Source organism: Macaca thibetana, chromosome 13 (genome assembly GCF_024542745.1).
Source record: "Macaca thibetana thibetana isolate TM-01 chromosome 13, ASM2454274v1, whole genome shotgun sequence".
Taxonomy (NCBI): Eukaryota; Metazoa; Chordata; class Mammalia; order Primates; family Cercopithecidae; genus Macaca; species Macaca thibetana.
The window spans coordinates 59990201-60017228 of NC_065590.1; the positions used below are offsets into that span (position 1 = coordinate 59990201).

General features: G+C 41.8%; 1 protein-coding gene across 6 annotated transcripts in view; it reads left to right on the plus strand.

The window, feature by feature from the left end:
- STPG4 (sperm-tail PG-rich repeat containing 4) overlaps window positions 1–27028 on the plus strand; it is a 64129-nt gene that overhangs the window by 23918 nt on the left and 13183 nt on the right. For 4 of the 6 annotated variants that reach the window (XM_050754889.1, XM_050754894.1, XM_050754890.1 and 1 more), the window contains 3 exons: window positions 4658–4722; window positions 4934–4988; window positions 21005–21097. In XM_050754889.1, the coding sequence (XP_050610846.1) occupies window positions 4658–4722; window positions 4934–4988; window positions 21005–21097 (213 nt within the window). The remainder of the gene's footprint in view (window positions 1–4657; window positions 4723–4933; window positions 4989–21004; window positions 21098–27028) is intronic. The other 2 variants (XM_050754892.1, XM_050754895.1) reach the window with 1 other exon arrangement.

Sequence of the window (27028 nt, forward strand, 5' to 3'; positions counted from 1 at the left end):
CAGAACACTGACAACATCAAAGCTGGCAAGGATGTGGAGCAACAGGAACTCTCATTCATAGCTAGTGAGAATGCAAAATGGTATAGCCACTTTGGAAGACAGTTTGGCCGTTTTTTTAAAAACTAAACATACTCTTACATAAGATCCAGCAGTTGTGCTCCATAGTATTTAGCCACAGGACTTGAAAGCTTACACCCACACAAAAGCCTGCACATGGATGTTTAGAGCAGCTTTATTCATAATTGCCCACCTTTGGAAGCAACCAAGATGTTGCTCAGTAGATGAATGGATAAATAAACTGTGGTACATCCAGACAATGGAATATTATTCAGCACTAAAAAGAAATGAGCTATGAAGCCATAACAAGACATGGAGGAAACATAAATGCATATCACTAAGTGAAAGAAGCCAATCTGAAAAGGCTACATATGGTGTGATTCCACCTATATGACATTCTGGAAAAGGCAAAACTATGGAGACTATAAAAAGATCAGTGGTTGCCAGGGCTTGAGGGGAGGGAGGGATAAATAGGGAGAACACAGGATTTTTAGGGCAGTGAAACCACTCTGTGATACTAGAATAATGGATACATGTCATTGCACATTCGTCAAAACCCTTGAATGTACAACACCAAGAGTGAGGTCTAATGTAACATATAGACTTTGAGTGATAATGATGTGTCAGTGTAGGTTCATCAGTTGTAACAACTGTACATTTTTAGTGTGGGATGATGATAATGGAGGTTATGCATGTGTGGGAGCAAAGGGTATATGGAAATCTTTTTCCTTGCAATTTTGCTATGACCCTAAATCTGTTCTAAATAAAGTCATGTATATGTACGTGTAGATATATATGTATATGTAGTCACACCAAGAGCCTAGTAAGTAGGGTTGGCTTTTTTCACATTATTTCAGTTTTCTGACGTTGATGGTGTTTGGTGCAACATAACTGAATTATATATCCACACTAATATCATCCTGCCACATTCAAGCTCTTATAAGATTTGAGTGCCTGGCCGGGTGCAGTGTCTCACGTCTATAATCTCAGCACTTTGGGAGGCCAAGGCAGGTGGATCACTTGAGGTCTGGAGTTTGAGACCAGCCTGACCAACATGGAGAAGCCCCATCTCTACTAAAAATACAAAATTAGTCGGGCATGGTGGCGCATGCCTGTAATCCCAGCTACTCGGGAGGCTGAGGCAGGAGAATCACTTGAACCTGGGAGGCGTAGGTTGCAGTGAGCCAAGATCGTGCCATTGCACTCCAGCCTGGGCAACAAGAGCCAAACTCAGTCTCAAAAAAAAAAAAAAAAAAAAAAAAAAAAGGTTTGAGTGCCTAATCAGCATGGATTGAAACATTAATTAGTGAGAATCAGATATTTTTACCAGCATCTTGTCTAGATTCTCTAAGCCTTAAAAATGAAGACCTGGACAGGCATATTGGCTCACACCTATAATCTCAGCACTTAGGGAAGCTGTGGTGGGAGGGTCGCTTGAGCCCAAGAGTTTGAGACCAGCCCTGGCAACATAGTGAGATCTCAACTCTACAGTAATTTTTAAAAATAGCTAGGTGTGGTTGCACATGCCTATAGTCTCAAGTAGTCAGAAGGCTGAGGCAGGAAGATGGCTTGAGCCTGGGAGGTTGAAGTACAGTGAGCTATGGTTGCACCACTGCATTCCAGCCTGGGTGACAAAGCAAGACCCTGTCTCCAAAAAAAAAAAAACAAAAAAAAAAACAAAAACTGAGAAGCATATGTTGGAATTAGAAATATATATATACCATTAGACCCAAGGAAAATGGAACCAAGTTTAGTAATACACAGGAAAAGTCTCCTACATAAAGCAACTGACTAATCAAGACTATGAAAAAAAAGCCCCCTTTCAACTATGTTAAGTAGCAAAGAATGGTAAATGCCAAGTATAGTAGGACAAATATATATGTTACAGGTAACCAATATTCCTTTCCAGAATAATGCTAAGAGTTTTTCCATGAGCACTTCATTATGGAAATCTTACATGGATTGCTGAGTATAGATAAATAAATGACTGCTTTAAGAGTTTTTTTCCCCTTTTCAGTTTTCTTTTTTTTTTTTGCCTCCTGTTTATATCTGTGTATGTGCGAGAGAGAGAGAGAGAGAAGCATAAAGCAAGTATGTACATTTTAAAAACAGAAAGCAAACATCCATGTAATTGTCATCAAAATCAGGAAATAGGACATTGCTGGCTCCCAAGAATGCCCCATTTAAGTTGTGTTTCTGTGCTTCTATAAGACACAAGAATGACACAAGAATGCCCTTGTTTCCTTGGTGTTTGTGATGTCAAGTGAGCACTCAACAAGCACAGGTGCATCAGGAAAATGCATATATTTCACCATAAAATTTGTATTTACTTGTTATCATCACTCTACCCACAAAAAGCTGCTTCTGCAATCAAAGTTGTATACTAATATGGGAAAGACACCTGCGGAGCGAAATGTAGTAGTGAACTTCCATGTGCCAGGTAGTGCTAGGAGGTAGATGCCTTTTCAACAAAAGCTGTATTGTTTCTTAAAATCTGATGTAAAAATAATAGGGGGTGGAGGGGATTATTCACTTCAGGTCCTAGGATTTTATAATATAACTCCTCCCCTCCTCCCTGCCAGCTCTGGAGGTCTGGGTGATCTCCTCCTGGCTTCTCATTCTCCTTCTTTCTCTCCCTCCCTTCCTTCACATACTTCCTTTATTTTTTTTTTTTTTTTCTTTTTTCTTTTTTAGACTGAGTCTTGCTCTGTTGCCCAGGCTGGAGTCCAGTGACACGATCTTGGCTCACTGCAACCCCCGCCTCCTGGGTTCAAGTGATTCTCGTGCCTCAGCTTCCTGAGTAGCTGGGGTTACAGGCACCCACCACCACCCCTGGCTAATTGTTGTATTTTTAGTAGAGACAGGGTTTTGCCATGTTGGTCAGGCTGGTCTTGAACTTCTGACCTCAAGCAATCCACCTGCCTCGGCCTCCCAAAGTGTTGGGATTACAGGCACTGCACCCGACCTCTCCTGTCTATTTTAACCAGTTCCTGACATTCTTGTATCATACCTTTGGGCTAATGTCCCTAGACCCAGGGGCAATGGAGCCACCCAGGTTGTTTGCAACAATTTCCTGATGGAAATAGTGTTAGATGTGAGGCCCCTTTTTCTTGGAAGACCCTTGCTTGAGCTCCTTGAGGAAGTCCTGCCCTTCTTAAAAGCCTCCCTCAAATCTCATCATGTTTGTCATCTTGAGGTCACCTAGTTGGATTTAATCTCTTTCTACTCCCATATCTTCTATCTGTCTTTTAGCACTGATGACAGTGGTTTATGTTAGGATTGTATCTGTAGGTGCCTCTCACTCCTGCTGGTCAGGGACCGTAGCTCTCTTAACCACTGTATTCCCTACTACTAGTGCTGCGCTTTACCCCAGAGCAGGCTCACTAAATGGCTGAATTGATTTGTTGAATCTAGAATATTTAAAATGTGATCACTGCTGGACATAGTGGCTCACATCTGTAATCCCAGCACTTTGGGAGGCCAAAGTGGATGGATTGCTTGAGCTCAGGCGTTTGAGACCAGCCTGGGCAACATAGCGAGACTTTATCTCTATTAAAACCAAGAAAATTAGCCAGGTATGGTGGTACGCATCTGTGGTCCCAGCTATTTGGGAGGCTGAGCTGGGGGGATCACTTGAGCCTGGGACGTCGAGGCTTCAGTGAGCTGTGATCACGCCATTGCACTCCACTCTGGGCAACAGAGCGAGACTTTGTCTCTAAATAAATAAATAAAAATAAGATGTGATCAGGCCAGGTACAGTGGCTCACATCTGTAATCCCAGCACTTTGGGAGGCTGAGGCAGGAGGATTGCTTGAGCCCAGGAGTTCAAGACCAGCCTGGGCAACATAGTGAGATCCTGTCTCTATAAAAAATAAAGAAGTAGCTGGGTGCAGTGACACATACCTGTAGTCTCAGCTACTTGGGATGTGGAGGTGGGAGGATCACTTGAGTCCAGGAGTTTGAGGCTGCAGTGAATTATGTTCATGCCATTGCACTCCAGCCTGTATAACAGAGAACCTACCTCAAAAAAAGAAAAAAAAAATGTGGCTGGGCACCATGGTTCATGCCTGTAATCCCAGCACTTTGGGAGGCTGAGGCAGGTGGATCACTCAAGGCCAGGAGTTCAAGACCAGCCTGGCCAACATGGTGAAAGCCCATCTCTACTAAAAATATAAAAATTAGCTGGGCGTGGTGGTGTGTACCTGTAATCCCAGCTACTCGGGAGGATGAGGCAGAGAATTGCTTGAACCGGGAAGGCAGAGGCTGCAGTGAGCCGAAATCATGCCACTGCACTCCAGCCTGGGTGACAGAGTGAGACTCTATCTCAAAAAAATAAAAAGAAAAAAATGTGATCAATTTGACATTTTCCTATGCAGCATCTCAGGCATGTTGTCTATAAAATTCACCATGAAGACCGAATATATGTTAAATGTTTTGAAGCTCCACCTTTGGAAATGTACCTTTTCCTTTTCCACTATTAAAGTAAAGAAGGAATTGTTCAATGTTGTATAGTCATAAAATAAAAGATTATGAATGACAGATAGTGAAGTGAGTTTACAACCTCTATTAATCTATTGGTGTCCTTGTCCATTCTGTGCAGTCACTTCAGCTTTCTCCGGGACAATACAATGTGCTTCCTGCACCGGTTCCCAAATATGCTTCCAGGTAATTATATACTTACTAAATAAGCCACCTTTCTGTTTACATACCTACATGCCAATCCTCATGGCTTTTAAACCTCATTTATGCACCTCATATGCAGATTAACATTTTAAAATATTTAATGAAAGATAGGGAATAAGTTAACAAAGATCTTTAAAAAATAGATTTAGAAAATCATTTTTCTTTTTTTTTTTTTTTTTTTTTTTTAATATAGGAGCCGTGTATTTCGCTCAACAGTTCAAAGATTCCCAACAACTTATTTTATTCCTGTAAGTATAATGTAGACAGTTAACTCATGATGAATTTGATGTTTAAAATATGCTGTGCTTTCTGGAGTGGAGCAAGATGGCCAAATAGAACCCTCCTGTGAGCGTTTCCCCTAGCAGGAACACTAAACTGAACAATTATTCACACAAGAAAACACCTCTATAAGAACCAAACAGCAGGTGTGGGATCGCAATACCAGGTTTTAACTTTGTGTCAAGGAAAGAGGCACTGAAGAGGGTAGGGTAGAAAAGACAGTCTTGAATTGCCAACACCACCCTCCCCCATCCCCTGGCAGCAGCCATGTGGCATGAAGAGAGAATCTGCCCTTGGGGAAGAGGGAACGCTGTGATGGTGGGACTCTGCACAGGAACACAGTGCTGGCTGTCACAGGGAAAGCAACACAGGACAGAATTCAGTTGGTGCCCATGGAGGGAGCATTTAGGCCAGCCCTAGCCCATCCCAGCCATTTGATACTAAGTTCCAGCTCTCTCTACCACTGTGGGCTGAAGTGCTCTGAGGTCCGAAATAAGCTTGAAAGGCAGTCTAGGCCACAAGGACTGCAATTCCTGGGCAAGTTCTGGTGCTGTGCTGGGCTCAGAGGCAGTGGACTTCAGGTACATAAGACCTAGTGAGACACCAGCTGGGGCAGCCAAGGGAGTGCTTGTAGCAGCCATCCCCCAGCCCCAGGCAGCACAGCTTGCAGCTTCAAGAGAGAGGCCTTCCTTTTGCTTGAGAGGAGGAGAGGGGAGAGTAAAGAGGACTTGTCTTGCAATCTGGATACCAGCTCAGCCACAGCAGAACAGGGCACCTCAGGCAGAGTCCCGAGGTCCCCATTCCAGGCCCTAGCTCCCAGACATTTCTAGACACATCTCTGGCCAGAAGAGAATCCACTGCCTTAAAGAGAATGACCCAGTTCTGGCAAGATTCATAACTTACTGACTAAAGAGCCCTTGGGCTTTGAATAAACACCAGCAGTGGCCAGACAACACTCACTGCAGGCCTTAGCCAGACAGTGAAGTAGAGCACCAAGCAGGCTCCTGGGGTTCCCAATTCCAGGCCTTGGCTCCTGGATGGCATTTCTGGACTCCCACTGGGCCAGAGGGGAGCCCATTGCCCTGAAGGGAGAGACCTAGGCCTGGCAGCATTCCCCACAAGCTGACTGAAGAGCCTTGAGTGAACATTAGTGGTATCCAGCCAGTACTTGCTACAGGCCTGGGTGGTTGTGTCCATAGAGAGACTCCTGCTTGAGGAGAGGGGAGGGAAGAGTGGGAAGAACTTTGTCTTCTGGCTTGGGTGCCAGCTCAGCTGCAGTAGAATAGAGTACCAAACAAATTCCTAAGTTTCCTGACTCCAGGGCCTGGCTCCCAGATGGCATTTCTGGTCTGCACTGGGCCCAGGGGGCAGCATGCTGCCTTGAAGGGAAGAGCTTTTGTCTGGGCCTTGAGTGAACATGGGCAGTAGCTAGGCAATAGTTACTGCAGGCCTTGGGTGAGACCCAGTACCATGCTGGCTTTGGCTCTGACCCAGCACCATGCTGGCTTTGGCTCTGACCCAGCATAGTCCCAGGGATATTAGCCATAGAGGTGCTTGTGTCACCCCTCCCTCAGCTTTAGCCATCTCAGTACAAAGAGAGACTTCGTTTGTTTGGGGGAAGGGAAGGGAAGAGAACCAGAGTCTCTGCCTGGTAATCCAGAGAACTCTCTCAGATCTTATCCAAGACAACCAAGGCAGTACCTCTACAAGTCTACCAGAATCACAGCAATTACTAGGCTTGGGGTGCCCTCTAATGCAGATGCAGCTACAGTGACCAAAGACAGATTACAGTGCTTAATTCCCTTTGAATACTTGGAAAGCCTTCCCAAGAAGGACAGGTACAAACAAGACCAGCTGCGAAGACTACAATAAACACCTAACTCTACAATGCCCAGACATTGGCAAGCATACAAGTATCAAGACCATCTAGTGAAACACAACCTCACCAGTTGAACTAAATAAAGCACCAGTGACCAATCCCAGAGTGACGGAGATATGTGACCTTTCAGACAGAGACCTCAAAATAGCTGTTTTGACAAAGTGCAACAAAATTTAAGATGACACAGAGAAAGAATTCAGAATTCTATCAGATAAATTTAGCAAACAAATCAAAATAATTAAAAAAAATCAAGCAGATACTCTGGAGCTGAAAAATTCAATTGACATACTGAAGAATACATCAAAGTCTCCCAATAGCAGAACTGATCACACAGAAGAAAAAATTTGTGAGCTTGGATGGGGTACAGTGGCTCATGTCTGTAATTCCAGCACTTTGGGAGGCTGAGGCGGCAGATGGCTTGAGGCCAGGACTTCAAGACCAGTCTGGCTAACATGGCGAAAGCTCGTCTCTACTAAAAATACAAAAATTATCTGGGTGTGGTGGTGCACACCTGTAATCCCAGCTACTTGAGAGGCTGAGGTATGAGAATCGCTTGAACCTGGGAGGTGGAGGTTGCAGTGAGCCAAGATTGTGCCACTGCACTCCAGCCTGGGCGACAGAGTGAGACTCTGTCTCAAAAAAACAAAACAAAACAAAACAAAAAGAATTAGTGAGCTTGAAGACAAGCTATTTGAAAACACAGTCAGAGGAGACAAAAGAAAAAAGAATGAAGAATGCTTACAGAATCTATAAAATAGCCTCAAAAGGGCAAATCTAAGAGTTACTGGCCTTAAAGAGAGATTGAAGTAGAAAGTTTATTCAAAGGGATAATAACAGGGACCATTCCAAACCTAGAGAAAGATAGAAATATTGAAGTACAAGAAGGTTATAGAACACTAAGCATATTTAACCCAAATAAGACCACCTCAAGACATTTAATAAACTCCCAAAAGTCAAGGACAAAGAAAGAATCCTAAAGCACAAGAGGAAAGAAGAAAATAACATAGAATGGAGCACCTATACATCTGGCAGCGGACTTCTCAGTGGAAACCTTACAGCCCAGGAGTGAGTGACATGACATATTTAAAGTGCTGAAAGAAAAAAACATCCTGGAATAGTATAGTCAGTAAAAAATCCTTAAAATGTGAAGGATACTTTCCCAGACAACCAAAGCTAAGGCATTTCAACACCAGACCTGTCCTACAAGAAACGCTAAAGGGAGTTCTTCAAATTCTGAAAGGAAAGGACATTAATGAGCAACAAGAAATAATCTGAGGGCAGGTGCAGTGGCTCATGCCTGCAATATCAGCACTTTGGGAGACTGAGGCAGGAGGATTGCTTGAGTCCAGGAGTTCAAGACCAGCCTAGGCAACATACAGAGACTCCATCTCTACAAAAAATTTTAAAAATTAGCTGAGCATGATGACATGCACCTGTGGTCCCAGCTACTCAGGTAGGCTGAGGTGGGAAGATCACTTGAGCCCAGGAGATTGAGGCTGCAGTGAGCCATGTGTGTGCCACTGCAGCCCAGCCTGGGCAGCAGAACAAGACCGTGTCTGAAGAAGAAAAAGGAGAAGGAGAGAAAGAAGAAAGAAGAAGAAGAAGAGGAAGAAGAAGAGGAGGAGGAAGAAGAGGAAGGAAAGAAAGAAGAAAGAAACCTAAAACTTTACATGGAACCACGAAAGACCCAGAATAGCCAAAGTCATCCTGAGCAAAATGAACAAAACTGAAAGAATCATATTACCTGACTTCAAATTATACTGCAGAGCTATTGTAGCAAAAATAGTATGGTAGCATAAAAACAGACACATAGACCAATGGAACAGAATAGAGAACGCAGAAATAAATCCATATATCTACAGTGAATTCATTTTTGACACAGGTGCCAAGAATACACATTGGGGAAAGGACAGTCTCTTCAATAAATGGTGCAGGGAAATGTGGATATCCATATGAAGAAGAATGAAACTAGAACCCTATCTCTTGCCATTTTACAAAAATCAAATCAAAATGGATTAAAGACTTAAATCTGGCTGGGTGTGGTGGCTCATGCATGTAATCCTAGCACTTTGGGAGGCAAAGGCAGGAGGATCCCTTGAGCCCAGGAATTCGAGACCAGCCTGGGCAACATAGGAGACCCTGTCTCTAGTTTAAAAAAACAAAAACAAAACATAAATCTAAGACCTCAAACTATGAAACTATCAAAACAAAACATTGAGGAAACTCCAGGACATTGGTCTGGGCAAAGATTTCTTGAGTTACACCCCACAAGCACAGGCAACCAAAGCAAAAATGGATAAATGGGATCACATCAAGTTAAAAAGTTTCTGCACAACCAAGGAAACAGTCAACAAAGTGAAGAGATGACCCACATAATGGGGGACAATATTTGCAAACTATCCATCTGACAAAGGATTAATAACCAGAATATATAAAGAGCTCAAAAAACTCAATAGGAAAAAGGTCTTTTTATTTGAGACAAGGTCTTGCTTTTTCACCCAGGCTGAAGTGCGGTGATGCAAACACAGCTCACTGCAGCCTCGACCTCCCTGGAGCAAGCAATCCTTCCCCTCAGTCCCCCAAGTAGCTGGGATTACAGGTGCATGCCACTGCACCCAGCAAATTTTTGTATTTTTTGTAGAAATGGGGTCTTGCCATGTTGCCCAGGCTGGTCTTGAACTCCTGAGCTCAAGCGATCTGCCCACCTTGGCCTCCCAAAGTGGTGGAATTACAGGCATAAGCCATTGTGCCCAACCTTAATAGGAAAAAATCTGATAATCTGTTTTAAAAAATAGGCAAAAGATCTGAATAGACGTTTCTCAAAAGAAGACATACAAATGACCAACAGGTGTATAAAATGGTGCTCAACATCATTAATCATCAGAGAAATGCAAATCAAAACTACAATGAGATATCATTGCATCCCAGTTTAAATGACTTATATCCAAATTACAGGCAATAGTGAATGCTGGCGAGGATGTGGAGAAAAGGGAACCCTTGTACACTGTTGGTGGGAATGTAAATTAGTAAAGCCACCATGAAGAACAGTACAAAGATCCATCAAGAGAGTAAACATAGAGCTACCATATGATCCAGCAATCTCACTGCTGGGTGTATACCTAAAGGAAAGAAATCAGTATATTGAAGAGGTATCTGCGCTCCCATGTTTTCTGCAGGACACTGTTCACAATAACCAAGATTTGGAAGCAACCTTAGTGTATATTAGCAGATGAATGGATAAAGAAAATGTGGTACATATACACAACAAAATACTACACAGCCATAAAAAATAATGAGGTCCTGCTATTTGCAATAACATGGACAGAACTGGAGGTTATTATGTTAAGTGAAATAAGCCATGCACAGAAAGGCAAACTTTGCATGTTCTCATGTATTTGTAGGAGCTAAAAATTATTAATAAAAGAGTCAAACTCATGCAGATAGAGAGTAGAAGGATGGATACCAGAGACTAAGAAGGGTAGTGGAGGAAGGGGAAAGGGGAAGTGGAGATGGTTAATGGGTACAAAGATATAGTTAGATTGAATGAGATCTAGTATTTGATAGCACAACAGGGTGATTACAGTCAACAATAATTTATTGTACATTTAAAAATTGGCTGGGCACGGTGGTTCGTACCTGTAATCCCAGCACTTTGGGAGGCCAAAGCAGGTGGATCACTTGAGGCCAGGAGTTCAAGACCAGCCTACCAGCCTGGCCAACATGGTGAAACCCTATCTCTACTAAAAATACAAAAATCAGCCAGGTGTGGTGGCATGCACCTGTAATCCCAGCTACTCAGGAGGCTGAGGCAGGAGAATCGCTTGACCCTGGGAGGCAGAGGTTGCAGTGAGCTGAGATCGTGCCACTGCACTCCAGCTTGGGCAACAGAGTGAGACTCCATCTCAAAAAATAAATTAATTAATTAAATAAAAATAAGAGTATAATTGGCATGTTTGTAACATAAAGAAATGATAAATGCTTGAGGTGATGGATACCCCATTTATCCTGACGTGATTATTACACATTGTATGCTTATATCAAAATGTCTCATGTACTCCATAAATATATATACCTACTATGTAGCCATAAAATTTTTTCAAAATAAAATATACTATGAATCCTTTTGCTATAGTAAGATTCACATTTTGCTCATCATAGTAGATAAGCTCTGAATGATTAATGCTATTGATTTAATATATACATTAAGTATATCTGAAGATATACGAGAAATTAGTAACCAATTTGTGGCAAGTTGTAGAAGAAAATGTGCGGCTCCTTTACTTTCTTTAGGTCTTGACTAAAATACCACTTTCTCAGGAAGGTCTTCCCAAGTCACCTATTCAAACTTGCTGTCCCCTTCCTTGGTTTATTGTTTACTTCATAGCATTCATCACTGTCAAGACACAATACCTTTTAAAATGTATCTACCCTGTTTTTATCTTTCCCCCTCACTAGAATGTAAGCTTATGAAGGCAGGGATTTCTTTCCTGTCTACCTAGCACCTAGGCAAGTGACTGGCACATAGTATTTGGTGAATCAATTAATTAAATTGCTAGAGATATTCAATAGATCATGGTATTAACAAACAGGAAGCATATCTCTTTCTTTCCTTTTAAAGATATGAAAATGCTTTTCTATTTCTAAATATCTCCAAATGCATGACCATGAGTTATGATTTTAAAAAAATGAACTCTTTTAGATAAGTAGCTCATCAGTAGGATGTCAAAAAAATAAATAATTATATAAATCATCTGAAAGAATAAGAAAATATAAAATTGGCCAGGCACAGTGACTCACGCCTGTAATCCCAGCACTTTGGAAGGCTGAGGCAGGTGGATCATTTGAGATCAGGAGTTCGAGACCAGCCTGGCCAACATGGTGAAACCCCGTCTCTACTAAAAATACAAAAATTAGCTGGGCATGGTGGCTTCCGCCTGTAATCCCAGCTACTCAGAAGGCTGAGGCAGGAGAATCACTTGAACCCAGGAGGCAGAGGTTGCAGTGAGCCAAGATCACACCACTGCACTCCAGCCTGGGCAATAGAGTGAGACTCAGACTCAAAAAAAAAAAAAAAACAGAAAGAAAATATAAAATTGTTTTGGGATAGTTTGATGCACTATAATTATTTATTTATTTGTAGTTACAAACTCAGGATCAAAAAAGACCACATAGCAAACATCTGCAAAAAAAACTTGAGATAACTGAACAGAGCTCAGAAACAGATCCTAGAATATATTAATATAAGATTTTTACATTTGATAAAGATGGTATGACAAGTCAGTAGGGAAAGGAAAAGATATGTTAGATAACTTATTATTAAATAACTTGGAAAAGGTGTTAGATTCTCACTTCATAGCACACATTAAAATAAATTTCATGTTGATTAAAGAATTAGATACTTTTGAAGCCATTAAACCAGGAGAAAAATATATTAGTATATATCTAAGGATAAGCAAACTTTCTGAGATAATAGCAATGGAAGAAATTTCAAAGGAAAAGAAATACTAGATTTGATTATATAACATTAAAAACTTTTTGTGTATCAGAAAACAAACTGCAAACAAAGTTAATAGGCAAATGTAATCTAGGAAAAGTATTTTCAACATCCCTAGCAGATAAAGGATTAATAGCATTATCTATAAAATTATCATAACAATCTATAGGAAAAACAACAGAAAAGTAAAACAGATAAAAGACATAAATAGACAATTCATAAATAAGAAATTCAGATATCTAGTAAAGGTGAAAAATCTTTTGATCTCACTAACATTTAAGTGTGAGAGACTAAAAGGCTGATTGAAAGCTCTCTGTACGTGGGTGGTACAGAAGGCTAAATTATAGCCCCCAAAAATATGTCTATGTCCTAATGCCTGGAATCTATGGATGTTACCTCATATGGCAGAGATTTTACAGATGTGGTTAAGGATTTTGGGATGGGGAGATTATCCTGTACTCCAGGGTGGGGGCAGAATGAGATTACACACACACACACACACACACACACACACACAAGGAGAGGGTAATACGTATAGAAGCAAAGATTACAGTGGTGCAGCCACAAGTCAAGAAATGCTGGCAGCCACTAGAAGCTAAAAGAGGCAAAGAACAGCTTCTCCTTCAGAGCCTCTGGAGGGAGCATGGCCCTGCTGACACATAATTTTAGCCCAGTGAAACTAATTCAGACTTCAGACCCTAGAACTATGAGAGAATAAATTTCTGTTTGTTTAAGACACCAAATTTGTAGTAATTTGTTATAGCAGCCATAGTGAATGAATACAGGTGGGGATTATCTCCAGGTGGGTTTCATACTGGATGGGTGGGATAAGGACCTGGCTTTTCCTTTGATAGCCCATAAATATCCGTATCTGTAGGTCTTTTTTCTAGGATACATCAGTTGATTCAAAACGACTCATCAGCTTCCTGCCTGGGGTTTAAGCCAGTTATCAGCGTTCTGGGAGCTGAGTGGAGGGAGGGGCTGGTGGTCTCATCATTCAGTGTGTAGAAGTTCACTTAATTACAGTTTTCAGTAAAGGCCCACATCCTCACAGTGCTTGGGGCCTGAGTTCAGATCTCTGCTGCAGTCTCCTCAGAACTAAACTCCCTGTCTCCTGTAGGGATGTGGGAAGGGGGGTTGCCTGACAGCTAGGGGTGAGGGGAGACAGGGCCCTGAAGTAAAAATATTCAACCAGACCTTCTGCTTTCAGATCTACCCCCACCCCCAACTCACAGGTGCCGGTTGCCTTAAATTCCCCAGCTTTTCTTGTGTTCTGTGGAGCAAATCAGCTTGCTTCTCCTTGGCAAGTCCTCTGCAAGGATTTAGGCTTCTGCCTTCTCTACCCTGCCAGGTCAGCTACTATTCCTCCAAATTGCTTCACATCTTCCAAAAATATGTCATCATCTCATGTTGACTGTTGTGTCTTCTCTTGGCTCTCTGTGTATGTGTATGTATAGGTGTGTGTTGCAGGGTAGGGTGAGATAGAACAGGAACCCCCCTTAGGGACCTGGATGCCCCCCAAACATAAATGTTTTTTATATTTTAAATTCCTTCAAAAAAATTTCAGATACCTATTAATAACTAGCTCTGAGAAGTAAATAAACAATAACAAAAAGATAACAGTAGCTAAAAACCATAGCCAAGAACACTAAAATCACAGGATGTTTACTACCCCTGTAGGAAATAAAGATGACATCTTAACGTATGACTGAAATCTGGACCCCCACCAAATGAATATGCCTGGTCCATAGATGTCAAATAAGGGGGAACTGGGACTAAACTCTAACCACATTCTTATTCTAAATTTCTTCCAGGTGTGACCTGGAAAAAGTCACACCCACAAGCCAGAGCTAACATTCTTTTCTGCTGGCCCCCAGTTTTTTTGTTTGTTTTTTTTTTGTTTTGAGACAGAGTCTCTCTGTTGCCCAGGTTGGAGTGCAGTGGCACGATCTCGGCTCACTGCAACCTCCACCTCCCGGGTTCAAGCGATTCTACTGCCTCACCCTCCCTAGTAGCTGTGATTACAGGTGTAGGCCACCACGCCCAGCTAATTTTTGTATTTTTAGTAGAGAAGGGGTTTCACCATATTGCCCAAGCTGATCTTGACCTCCTGACCTCAAGTGATCCACCCACCTTAACTTCCCAAAGTGCTGGGATTACAGGCATGAGCCACTGCCCCTGGCCTGGCCCCAAATTTTTAAATCAAGCCTCTCTTTTTTATCCAACTGCAAATCAGAAAATATTTAAATGTACCTATGACCTGTAAGCCCTTGCTTCAAGCAATCTCACCCTTTTAGGCTAAATAAAACCAATGTATAACCTCCATATATAATTTATAATTTTGCCTGTAACATTTAGCCCTACCCTTTCCTCACATTTAGCCCTACCCTTAAAACTTCTTACCTGCAAGCCACTGCAGAGGTCAGGACTTAAACATTAGTTGCCTGGTCCTCCTTGCTTGGTACCCTGCAAAAAAATGCCTTCCTTTCTACCACTACAAACCTCACTTGAGGTATCTGGTCTTACTACACTGGGTGAGCAGCCCCCAGTCTGTTCTATAACAATAGTTATGTCTTTTTTATTTGATGGGAAAAGAATGGAGATAAATGCTTGTGTTCAGTTGGCTTTGGCAGCGAGCAGTTAGGACACCAAGTTTTTTCTCCACTGCATGATATTGTATTTCCTTTGAAATGCATGCTTTAAATGAAGACTGAGAGTTAATAATGATTTGTTTACTGTTAGTACAGAGCAACTGAAAAATAATTCAGGCAGGACAATCTACTTGGTATGTGAAATAGCAGAAGGTAGTCGATTCTGACGATTTCTGCCAAATGTTCTATTGCTTTTATGGAGGAGATTTTGTGAGATGCTTACTCTGCCACTTTTACTGATATCACCTCATCCATTCCATCTTATAAATAAAAGTGATTCACTGATTTGGAACATCCTGTCCTTTGAAAAAGTAAAAAGACTACTTTTATGGAAAATGTTCCAAGGCAAAGAAACAGCCCAGGACTGTGATTCATGTCTGTCTTAAACATGCATTCCCAGAGCCGACTTGTGGATCTGGTTTAGATCCATAAACTTGTGAACTGCAGAGAGGAAACTCTTTTGATCCCAGCAGTGGGAGATGGTGGCGTGCAGCGTGGGTGTGGTAAAGAAGCAATGTTTGCCAAGAGAACAATGTCTCAAACCTTCTTGTGATAAATGCTTCAATACTTAGGCCATCATAATGTGCCATTCAGCTTTTATACGAAAACTCACTTGGTTGATTTTGTAGTTCAGTTTAATTGTTCTAAAAATTAACATCATAGTTATGGAAGTGTGAAGGATTGTTAGAACTGGAAGAAACTTGGCCGGGCGCGGTGGCTCAAGCCTGTAATCCCAGCACTTTGGGAGGCCGAGACGGGCGGATCACGAGGTCAGGAGATCGAGACCATCCTGGCTAACATGGTGAAACCCCGTCTCTACTAAAAAATACAAAAAAAAAACTAGCCGGGCGAGGTGGCGGGCGCCTGTAGTCCCAGCTACTCGGGAGGCTGAGGCAGGAGAATGGTCTAAACCCGGGAGGCGGAGCTTGCAGTGAGCTGAGATCCGGCCACTGCACCCCAGCCTGGGCGACAGAGCAAGACTCTGTCTCAAAAAAAAAAAAAAAAAAAAAAAAAAGAACTGGAAGAAACTTTATAAATCAACTACAGCATCTATTAGGGTGAACTTTGATAATGATCTTGACTACTGTCCATTTAGTGTCTTCTGGTGCCAGGTGCAATGTTCAGTGACTGACATAGATTGTCTCGTGTAATCCTCATAACTTGGGGAGATGGTATTAATTTATCATCTCTATTTGATAGAGTGGCCATTAATTGCTCAAAGTCACACAATTATTAAGAGATAGAGTCAGGGTTAGAGAAAGAGTTAGTTTTTTGGTGACCTCAAAACCTGGGTTTTGAGCTGTCTTACCACTTAGTGCAGCAGTCTGCAACCTTTTTGGCACCAGGGACTGGTTTCACAGAAGACAATTTTTCCATGGACCGGGGTTGGGGTGGGGAATGGTTTCGGGATGATTCAAGCGCATTACATTATTGTGCACCTTATTTCTATTATTATTACATTGTAATATATAATGAAATAATTATACAACTCACCATAATGTAGAATCAGCGGGAGCCCTGAGCTTGTTTTCCTGCAACTAGACAGTCGCATTTGGGGGTGATGGGAGACAGTGACAGATCATCAGGCATTAGATAATCATAAGGAAGGCACAACCTAGATCCCTTGCATGTGCAGTTCATAATAGGGTTCCCCCTCCAACGAGAATCTAATGCTGCCGCTGATCTGATAGGAGCCAGAGCTCAGGCAGTAATGCGAGTGATGGGGAGTGGCTGTAAATACAGATGAAGCTTCACTCCCTTGCTTGCCCACCCCTCACCTCCTGCTATGAAGCCTGGGGGTTGGGGACCCCTGACTTAAGCAACTCACTTAAAACCTAAAGCCAAGTAGTCAATATTGTGCTGTCAGACCAGGTGCAGTGGCTCATCCCTGTAATCCCAACATGCTGGGAGGCCAAGGCAGGAGGACCCCTTGAGACCAGGAGTTCAAGACCAGCCTGGGCAACATAGCAAGACCTCATCTCTATTTTAAATAAATAAATATATATGTTGTGCTATCTCTAAAGTGACAACTTCCCCCTGATAACAGAGGCTTGGTCATGAGGCCAGGTTCCCCCACTGGACCCCTTTGCAGTAGAATGAGTTCCTATGCAAGTTCTTTCATCTATTGCAGAAATCATTTTGGATGCTTATGTGTGTGACACCCTATGCCAAGTAGGCATTGTTGATACAAAGGCAAGTGAGACATTTTATCAATGCTGTCTTTGTGCTTCAACAGGGCAGGGATAGTCTAAAGTCAGTTATCCAACCAATGTGTATACATGCAAGCACACACAAACTTACACATATTAAATGAGAGTCTGTGATTCACAAGGCGTGTGTCTGGCTAATGTGGGAACACATGGGTTAACATGCAGAACTTGAAACATGGTGCCCCAAATTAGACACTGATGACTCAATTTAACATTATCTGTTGGGCCAGGCGTGGTGGCTCACGCCTGTTATCCCAGCACTTTAGGAGGCCGAGGCAGGCACATCACCTGAGGTCAGGAGTTCACGACCAGCCTGACCAACATGGAGAAACCCTGTCTCTACTAAAAATACAAAATTAGCTGGGCATGGTGGCGCATGCCTGTAATCCCAGCTACTTGGGAGACTGAGGCAGGAGAATCGCTTGAACCCAGGAGGAGGAGGCTGCAGTGAGCTGAGATCGTGCCATTGCACTCCGGCCTGGGCAACAAGAGCAAAAGTCCTTTTCAAAACAAAACAAAACAAAAACCATTATCTGTTAATAGAAGCACATGCATCTTCTTTCTTCCAACAGCCACCTCCAAAACTTTCCAATGCATTTGCTTGATAAGCTTCCCAGCAAGTGCCCAACCCTAGGCAGAGGAAGAAGAGGGCATGGGTGAAGAGAAAGCTTGGTTAAGGCAAGGGACACCCATACCCATTTCTTGGAGCCCATATCCTAAGCAAAAATCAAATAAACCAAAGTGCTAGGTGTCCTCTCAGCTTTTGGGTCAAAGAGCCTTTCCATAAGGTATTCATTAGTTGACGGGCCCAGGAAGGAAAATTTGTATTTATATCTTACTCACTGCAGCAATGCCTGAAACCCCACAGGTAAGGATTTTGGCATGAGAGCCCAAGAGCGGACAGGTATCAACCTTGATTTAACTGTTGAGAAATGTTTTGTGGAGGATTTTGTCTTTTCACATGTCCTCTTCTAAATGCAAAAGCTCCCCAAAGGAGGAAAATACTGATCAAGTTCATACTAAGGCATTAGTGACCTATCAGATTCTCTCCCCTTCTCCGCCATGCTCCCAGGAACATAAATGAGACAAGAATTAGGGTATCTGAGAGAAAGAAAAGGAATCGAAAAGAGGGAGAAATGTGAGAAAGTGTCCCACTTATGTCATTATTAACTGTTCTTTCAGTGCATGGAACATGTGTGCTATGCTTTTAGACAGTAGCCTTAAGATAATTCCGTAAAACCTTCTACAAAATAAAATAAAATTTACAGAGTTGCTGTGTTGGAAATTTTCACAGATGTTTAACTTGTAAAATACATAAGTCTGTTGATTCTTATAAGATGAGCAATTTTGACATAAATGTGAAATAGAATAGTTTCAGAGAAGCTCTACAACAATGAATATTAAATAAGTGGAGTTCCTGCTTATTTGGGATAAACCTATTTTGTGCAATTTGAATATCCTTCTATTCCTTAGATCTGCAGGGAGCCCTAGGGGCCTAATCACCTCTTACAGCCCACACCTCTGAATACTATCACGTTGACAATGCCTGAAGTTTGGAGGGGACACATTCAAACCATAGCATAGGCCAGCCCCTGGGCATGGGCCCCTTGGGCAAAAGATTGGTGGAGTTTATCCTCTGGAAAAACTCAATGAACCCAGAGGAAAGAACACTATATCCTAACACTTAGGGAACCCTAGGAAAAAGACTGGATTTGCCATTCACTTGTCTGATCTCAACATATCCTAGCCACATACCCAGAGTTTCCACCATGCAAGTAAGAAAAGCCTTTAGGTCGGATGTGGTGGCTCACGCCTGTAATCCTAGCAATTTGGGAGCCCGAAGCAGGTGGATTGCCTGAGCTCAGGAGTTTGAGACTAGTCTGGGAAACACGGTGAAACCCCGTCTCTACTAAAAATACAAAAAATTAGTCCAGTGTGGCGGCGTGCACCTGTAATCCGAGCAACTAGGGAGGCTGAGACAGGAGAATCGCTTGAACCCAGGAGGCGGAGGTTGAGTGAGCCGAGATTGCATCATTGTACTCCAGCCTGGGCGACACAGCAAGACTCCGTCTCAAAAAAAAAAAAAAAAAAGAAAAGAAAAGCTTTTAATGTGAACAAGAGATGGAGATAGACAGAAGGATGGAAACCCGGTTGAAAATAGAACTCTGGGAATAGAAGGGGAAGACTTTTAAAAAATACAATTAGCATCCTCAGAAAGATGAGAACAGGAACATTATTTTCAACTTGGGATTCTATATTTAGCCAAACTAACAATGAATTGTGAAAACAAAGACTCAACATGCAAAAACTCATAAAAATTACCTTCCAAATACCATTTTAAAAGATGTTGCTGGTGATAAATACAGTAAAACAAAGGAGCAGATCCAGAAAGAGGAAGGCATGGGACCCAGGAGAAAATAGATACGATCTGGGAGAGGAGTAGTGAAGAAATGTCCCAGGTTGACCACTGTACAGCAAGCTGAGAGAGAAACCAATCAATATAATAGGAAAAGAAAATAGGAAACTCAAGAAAGAATGTTTCAAAAGAAAAAGTGGCACAAGAACAGCTGATATGACAGGGAAAAATGAAGAAAATATATGTAGCAAAATGTGCAAGTGAAAAAAAATGAGGCACTAATTGACTCCAGGTAAAACAAAAAGCTGTACAAGATAAGAAATAGGCCAGGCATGGTGGCTTATGCTTGTAATCCCAGCACTTTGGGAGGCCAAGGCAGGCAGATCACTTGAGGTCAGGAGTTCAAGACCAGCCTGGGCAACATGGAGAGACCCTGTCTCTACTAAAAATGCCAAAATTAGCTGGGCATGGTGGAGCATGCCTGTAGTCCCAACTACTTAGGATGCTGAGGTAGGAGAATCGCTTGAACCCAGAAGGTGGAAGTTTCAGTGAGCCAAGATCGTACCACTGCACTCCAGCCTGGGTGACAAAGCAAGACTCTGTCAAAAAAAAAAAAAAAAAAAAAAAAAAAAAAAAATTTTGTATTGTTGGATGATTGTTTAAGAATGAGGGAGTGTGGCCGGGCGCGGTGGCTCAAGCCTGTAATCCCAGCACTTTGGGAGGCCGAGGCGGGTGGATCACGAGGTCAGGAGATCGAGACAATCCTGGCTAACATGGTGAAACCCCATCTCTACTAAAAATACAAAAAACTAGCCGGGCATGGTGGCGGGCGCCTGTAGTCCCAGCTACTAGGAGGCTGAGGCAGGAGAATGGCGTGAACCCGGGAGGCGGAGCTTGCAGTGAACCGAGATCGCGCCACTGCACTCCAGCCTGGGCGACACAGCGAGAATCCATCTCAAAAAAAAAAAAAAAAAGAATGAGGGAGTGATACTGACTCACAAAGGCATGAACCTGTCTGCAGGGAGGGATATTTGAATAGCATGTAATTTTATAAGTGGTCAGTTCATTGGATAATTTGTGTTATGATAACTTTTGATTAAATATACAACTTTGTCATGCAAGAACATTGGTACTCAATACTCAGATAAAAAACAAATGCTGTAATAAGATGATGCACAGTCTTTTATTTTTATTATTTTATTTTATTTTATTTTATTTTATTTTTGAGACAGAGTCTTGCTCTGTCACCCAGGCTGGAGTGCCGTCATGTGATCTCGGCTCACTGCAACCTCTGCCTCCTGCATTCAAGTTATTCTCTTGCCTCAACCTCCCGAGTAGCTGGGATTTTATAGGTGCCTACCACCATGCCTGGCTAATTTTTTGTATTTTCAGTAGGGATGGGATTTCACCATGCTGGCCAGGCTGGTCTCGAACTCCGGACCTCAAGTGATCTGCCCACCTCAGCCTCCCAAAGTGCTGGGATTACAGGTATGAGCCACCACACCTGGCATATTTTTATTTTTATTTTTGAAAATGGGGTCTTGCTATGTTGTCCAAACAGGTCTTGAACTCCTGGACTTAAGCTATCCTCCTGCCTCTGCCTCCCTAAGTGCTAGGATTACAGGCATGAGCCACTACACTCAGCTCAATGCATAGTCTTTTCTAAATTTGGGCATTACTTTCTATGGATTGTCACAAATGGGATTTACTAGAGATTATATACATGTTGTTGATAAATTTTGACAGACCTTCAGCAATCAAGAGCATACTCATTTCACCAAATTTGTATGTCTCGTTTATTGTTATTTTTTAAATATTCATTAATTTGATAGTTTAAGATGGTATCCAGTTGTTTTAATTTAATATGTTTGATTGATTTATGGCTATGCATTCTAATTAGTGTTTATTAACTAGTTACTTGTGGCCCTTCCTGTATACTCTGGTTACGGTCTTTGCCCAGTTATCTATTGGGGAGAGTTTTAGTATTTGTTTCTGTTGATTTGTATAAACTCTATATAGTTAAGAGATATTAGCACTTACATTTGTTGAAGTTTTTCAGGGATTTTTCCTTTTGCTTGTATTTTATTTATACAGAAGTTTAAAATGTAAAATGTCTGTGTCATCAAATTAGGTAGTTTGTCACCATCTTCTGGAATGTAAGTCCCATGAAAGAAGGGACTGTGTCTGCCTTATTTATCAATGCCCACTACCTCATATAGTGCTGAAAAAATGTGTTGAATTAATGAATGAGATCTATGTATCTTTCCCTTATTTATTTCTTCCACTACTTAAAAAATTCCCTCCAGAGACATATTCACTTTAATTTCTTCTAATTTTTACTATTGATTTTTTTTTTTTTTTTTTTTTTGAGATAGTCTTGCTCTGTGGCCCAGGCTGGAGTGCAGTGACACAATCTCGGCTCACTGCAGGCTCCACCTCCCGGGCTCAAGCAATCCTCCCTCCTCAGCCTCCTGAGTAACTAACAGGTGTGTGTCAACATGCCTGGCTAATTTTTTTGGTAGAGACAGGATCTCACTATGTTGTCCAGGCTGGTACTTTTGATTTGCAAAAAAGTTTTAACTCTCTAATTCTTCTGAAATGTGTTTTGCATTCTAAGGTTGTGGTGTCATTTGAGCCCTGTTGACTTAGGATAGGCTGCCTCATCGTTGAGATGTATGAAACCTACAATCTCCAGAAATCTGACCTGTAGATCTGGTGCAATATAGTAGAGACCTATAGACATTTACCTAGTCTTTTCAAATGCTTTTGAGAATAAGGCTAGTTATAAAAGATACATACAGGCACCCATCTTTCCTTTTTTAACATGATCAGTGAAAATGAGCTCACTGAAATATTTTCGTCAGTTATACCTACAATCTCAAAGGTTAGGCCAGGCACAGTGGCTCATGTCTGTAATCCCAGCCCTTTGGGAGGCTGAGGTGGGCAGCTAACTTGAGGTCAGGAGTTTGAGACCATCTTGGCCAACGTGGTGAAACCACATCTCTACTAAAAATAAAAAAATTAGCTGGACTTGGTGGTACACACCCATAATCCCAGCTACTTGGGAGGCTGAAGCCCAAGAATAGCTTGATTGAGAGGCAGAGGTTGCAGTGAGCGGAGATCATGCCACTGCACTCCAGCCTGGGTGACAGAGCAAGACTCCGTCTCAAAATCAAACCACAAAACAACAACAACAAAATCTCAAAGGTTAACCTATGAAAAAATGAATAATGACAATATGAAGGCATAGCAGATTACTACTTAGTTTTTTAGTTATCAAAAGTACATTAAGCTTGAATTTAAAAATGCTCTAGGATCTTATGTGCCCAAAGTCCACTTGATATAGAGGAGCTATTCTCACTTGTTAAAAACAAAACAAATGCCAGGCACGGTGGCTCAAGCCTGTAATCCCAGCACTTTGGGAGGCCGAGACGGGTGGATCACGAGGTCAGCAGATCGAGACCATCCTGGCGAACACAGTGAAACCCCGTCTCTACTAAAAAATACAAAAAATAGCCGGGCGAAGTGGCGGGCGCCTGTAGTCCCAGCTACTTGGGAGGCTGAGGCAGGAGAATGGCACAAACCCAGGAGGCGGAGCTTGCAGTGAGCTGAGATCCGGCCACTGCACTCCAGCCTGGGCGACAGCGCGAGACTCCGTCTCAAAAAAAAAAAAAAAAAAAAAAAAAAAAAAAAAAACAAAAAAAAAAACACACAAAACATGCAGCCTTCTTTGTGTCAGGGATTCAGGTGAATTACATTTTGTCCCCAAGTGTAGGCGGCTATCAGGAGAAACAACTGGTAAGGAATTTGGTTGGAAAATGATTTTTAATCTTCACATTACCAGTGTAAAGTTGTATACTTATTGGTGATTTCAGTTATTTTCGAAATAACTGAATCATTGGTGATGGATGAGCATCATTTTTCTGTCCATGGGAAAGTCTATGAGGAGAGTATCTACATGTGCCTTTTGGGGTAGATGCCAGAGGACATGTTCTACCATAAGTAAAAATTAGGGCCACTTTTTTACCAACAGAAAAACATTGTGTTGAAAACTTCTACCAGACACCATTCACTTTTAGCTCCTTGGTAAGGACCAAGCCTCACAAATCCCAAGACCAAAATGTGCGGTTCACTCACACCAGCATGGTTTTAAGAGCAACAAATCCTAATCATTTTCATCCAAGAGAACTGGACAAAAGAAAACTTTCATTTGTAGTTTCTCCTCCCCTCACTCCTCCCCTTTAATTGATTTTACTGCTTTCGTAAGTGACCTAAGTAAGTCTCTTGATCTACCAAAAAATGCATGATTTTATTTCCTCGTGAATGTGTTTCAAAATGTGGGCATTAAGGATATCAGATATTCTGCACTACTTCTTTGAACATACAGGGGCTACTTTTTGATGACTACTTATTAATCCTATTAGAATAAAGAGTGAGGAAGATTTTATTTCTCTAAAGACCATCCCTCCCCACCACCACCACCATCTACTCGGCATTGAGACTATAGAGACTCAGTGCTTTTCTTGTCTATTGCTGGTGGGAGTATACATTCATACAACTCTTTGAAAGGAGTTTGGTAGTATGTATTAAGGTATAAAAAACTGCCTTTTCACTCACAAATTCTACTTTGAGAAAACCCTCCAAAACTAATTATCTTAAATACAGAAATATTCATCTATACAAAAATATGATCAAGGGATAATTTGTTCAAATGTGGTTATGAGTTTTAATTTTTTAAAAGGTATAATTTGTAATAGCAAGATAACAGTAGCAACAATTTAATAGCAGAGGGGAAATCATTTTAAAAGAATATTATGTATCCACTCAAAAAATATTTGGCAGCCATTTAAACAATGATTGTGAAAATTATTAAAATACACCAGAAATCTTTATGATCTAATGTGTAGTGAAAAATGCAGGATCAAATTGCGATGTGTATTATGATTAACGTCAGAAAAATCATGTGTATGAAAAATAGGAAATGCATTAAATTCTTTTAACAGCTATGCTGAGACACAGTGACTAAGGGTGATTGCTTATATTTCTTTCTCTTCAATTGGTTTCACAGTATTTCAAAATATAATTTTGTTTGTTTGTGATGGAATCTCACAGTGTTGCCCAGGCTAGAGTGCAGTGGTGTGATCTCGGCTCACTGCAATCTCTGCATCCCGGGTTCAAGCAATTCTTCTGCCTCAGCCTCCCAAGTAGCTGGGATTACAGTTGCCCGCCACCAGGCCTGGCTAATTTTTGTATGTTTAGTGGAGACAGGATTTTGCCATGTTGGCCAGGCTGGTCTCAAACTCCTGACCTCAAGTGATTCGCCTGCCTTGGCCTCCCAAAGTACTGGGATTATAGGCATGAGCCACCGTGCCCAGCCCAATATATAATTTTTAAAAGCGGAAAACAGGCAATGTTTGAGGAAAAGAGCCATCAATATGGTTAAGATGAAAACACTTTGTTATTAAATAAAAATAGTCCCACTTTCTGCTACTTAATTAGGACTCAGTCATTCGTATGATGTTTGGGGACTCAGTCATTCGTATGTTTGGGGTCTGTAGTGATTTACTAAGCAGATTCTTTGCAGTTATTGTTTCTCTTAGTTGTATATATAGTGAAAAAATGAGACACACATATCTTTCCTGATAGTGGGAACAAAAAAAGTGGGTTTCTTTGATATCAGAAATATTTTGGGGTATTTATGTATTTCCTTTTTTTTTTTTTTTTTGAGATGGAGTCTCACTGTGTTGCCCAGGCTGGAATGCAGTGGCGACATCTTGGCTTACTGCAAGCTCTGCCTCCTGGGTTCACACCATTCTCCTGCCTCAGCCTCCTGAGTAGCTGGGACTACAGGCGCCCACCACCATGCCCGGCTAATTTTTTTGTATTTTTAGTAGAGACAGGGTTTCACCGTGTTAGGCAGGATGGTCTCGATCTCCTGACCTTGTGATCCACCCACCTTGGCCTCTCCAAGTGGTGGGATTACAGGTGTGAGCCACTGCGCCCGGTCGTTTCTGTATTTCTTAAAACCTGACAGGCCTATAAAGAATAAGGAAAGGATTAGACAAACAGGAGTCTGTACAGATACAAATGATTGTTACATGATCTGCCTGTTTCAGTCACCTTTAAAAGTTCGAAAGTATCAGACCTGTGGCATAGACTATGCCCTCAAACCAGCATTGTGAAACACTGGAATCATTCCAACTGTTTTAGCATTTAAGGAATTAGTTCAATTAAAAACTAAGCTGATAGTTTGAAATTCCTAGGGGAGCAGAAAAAGAATTAATAAACACAGTCTGGTTGAGTAAACCAGAAAATTGATTTCTGCTTGAATGGAATTTGGAAGCCAAGATGATTAAAGTAGGTCCCAGTCTCAACTTCCTCAAAGTTTTACTTGTGGGTAACATTTTGGGAAAAATATAACATTTCAAATATAGCTTATAGATGTGCTAGATTTTTTTTTTTTTTTTTGATACAGAGTCTCACTCTTATCACCCAGGCTGGATTTGAGTGGTAGGATCTCGGCTCACTGCAATCTCCCCTTCCCAGGTTCAAGCGATTCTCCTGATTCAGCTTCCCCAGTAGCTGGGATTACAGGTGCCCGCCACCATGCCCAGCTAATTTTTGTATTTTTAATAGAGACGGGTTTTCACCATGTTGGCCAGTCTGGTCTCGAACTCCTGAGTTCAGGTGATCTGCTCACCTCTGCCTCCCGAAGTGCTGGGATTACAAGCGTGAGCCATCGTGCCTGGCCTGTGCTAGAATTTCTAAGAAAATGATGTTTATCCTGGCAATTTTTCTTCTTAAAAAATCTGTGCTGCTTTTCCAACAGCGTTAACATCAGCCAAGTCATATATCGCCGTCCAGTTGTGAGAGTGAAGAATTTCCTGCACTTTCTTATAACAATGTCTTGACTGGGAACAGGAGGGTGAATGTATTGGTTAGAATTTTTTCAGTTGTAATTGACAGAAACCTTACAAATTAGCTTAAGCAAAAAATAAAAACATAAAGGTGGGGTAGAATATACTGGTGCCTATAACCTTGGCACGTTAGGTACTGTTTCATCTTAATCTCTCTCCTACTTTTGCACAAGCTATCCCTTGAGCTAGGCAAGATGGCCGCCTCAGGGCCACACCCTGCCGGTTTAGCAAGGAATGTGAAAAGGCAGGCTCCTCTGATTGGCCAGTTAGGGTCATGTGCCTGCCCCTGGGCCAATCACAGTGATCAAGAACAGGGGATCCTCTGGTACGTCTAGGTCCCCTACCCATCTCTATGTGTGGCGTGAGGTGCTCTGCCCTGCCCACGCTGAGGGAGTGACCTTAGTTATCCAGAGACTAGAGAAAGAATGTCAGGAAGCGGGGCAACACCTACCTACTACCTGGACTGCAAAAAGAGGGTGCTCTTGCTATCTTGAGTGAAAGG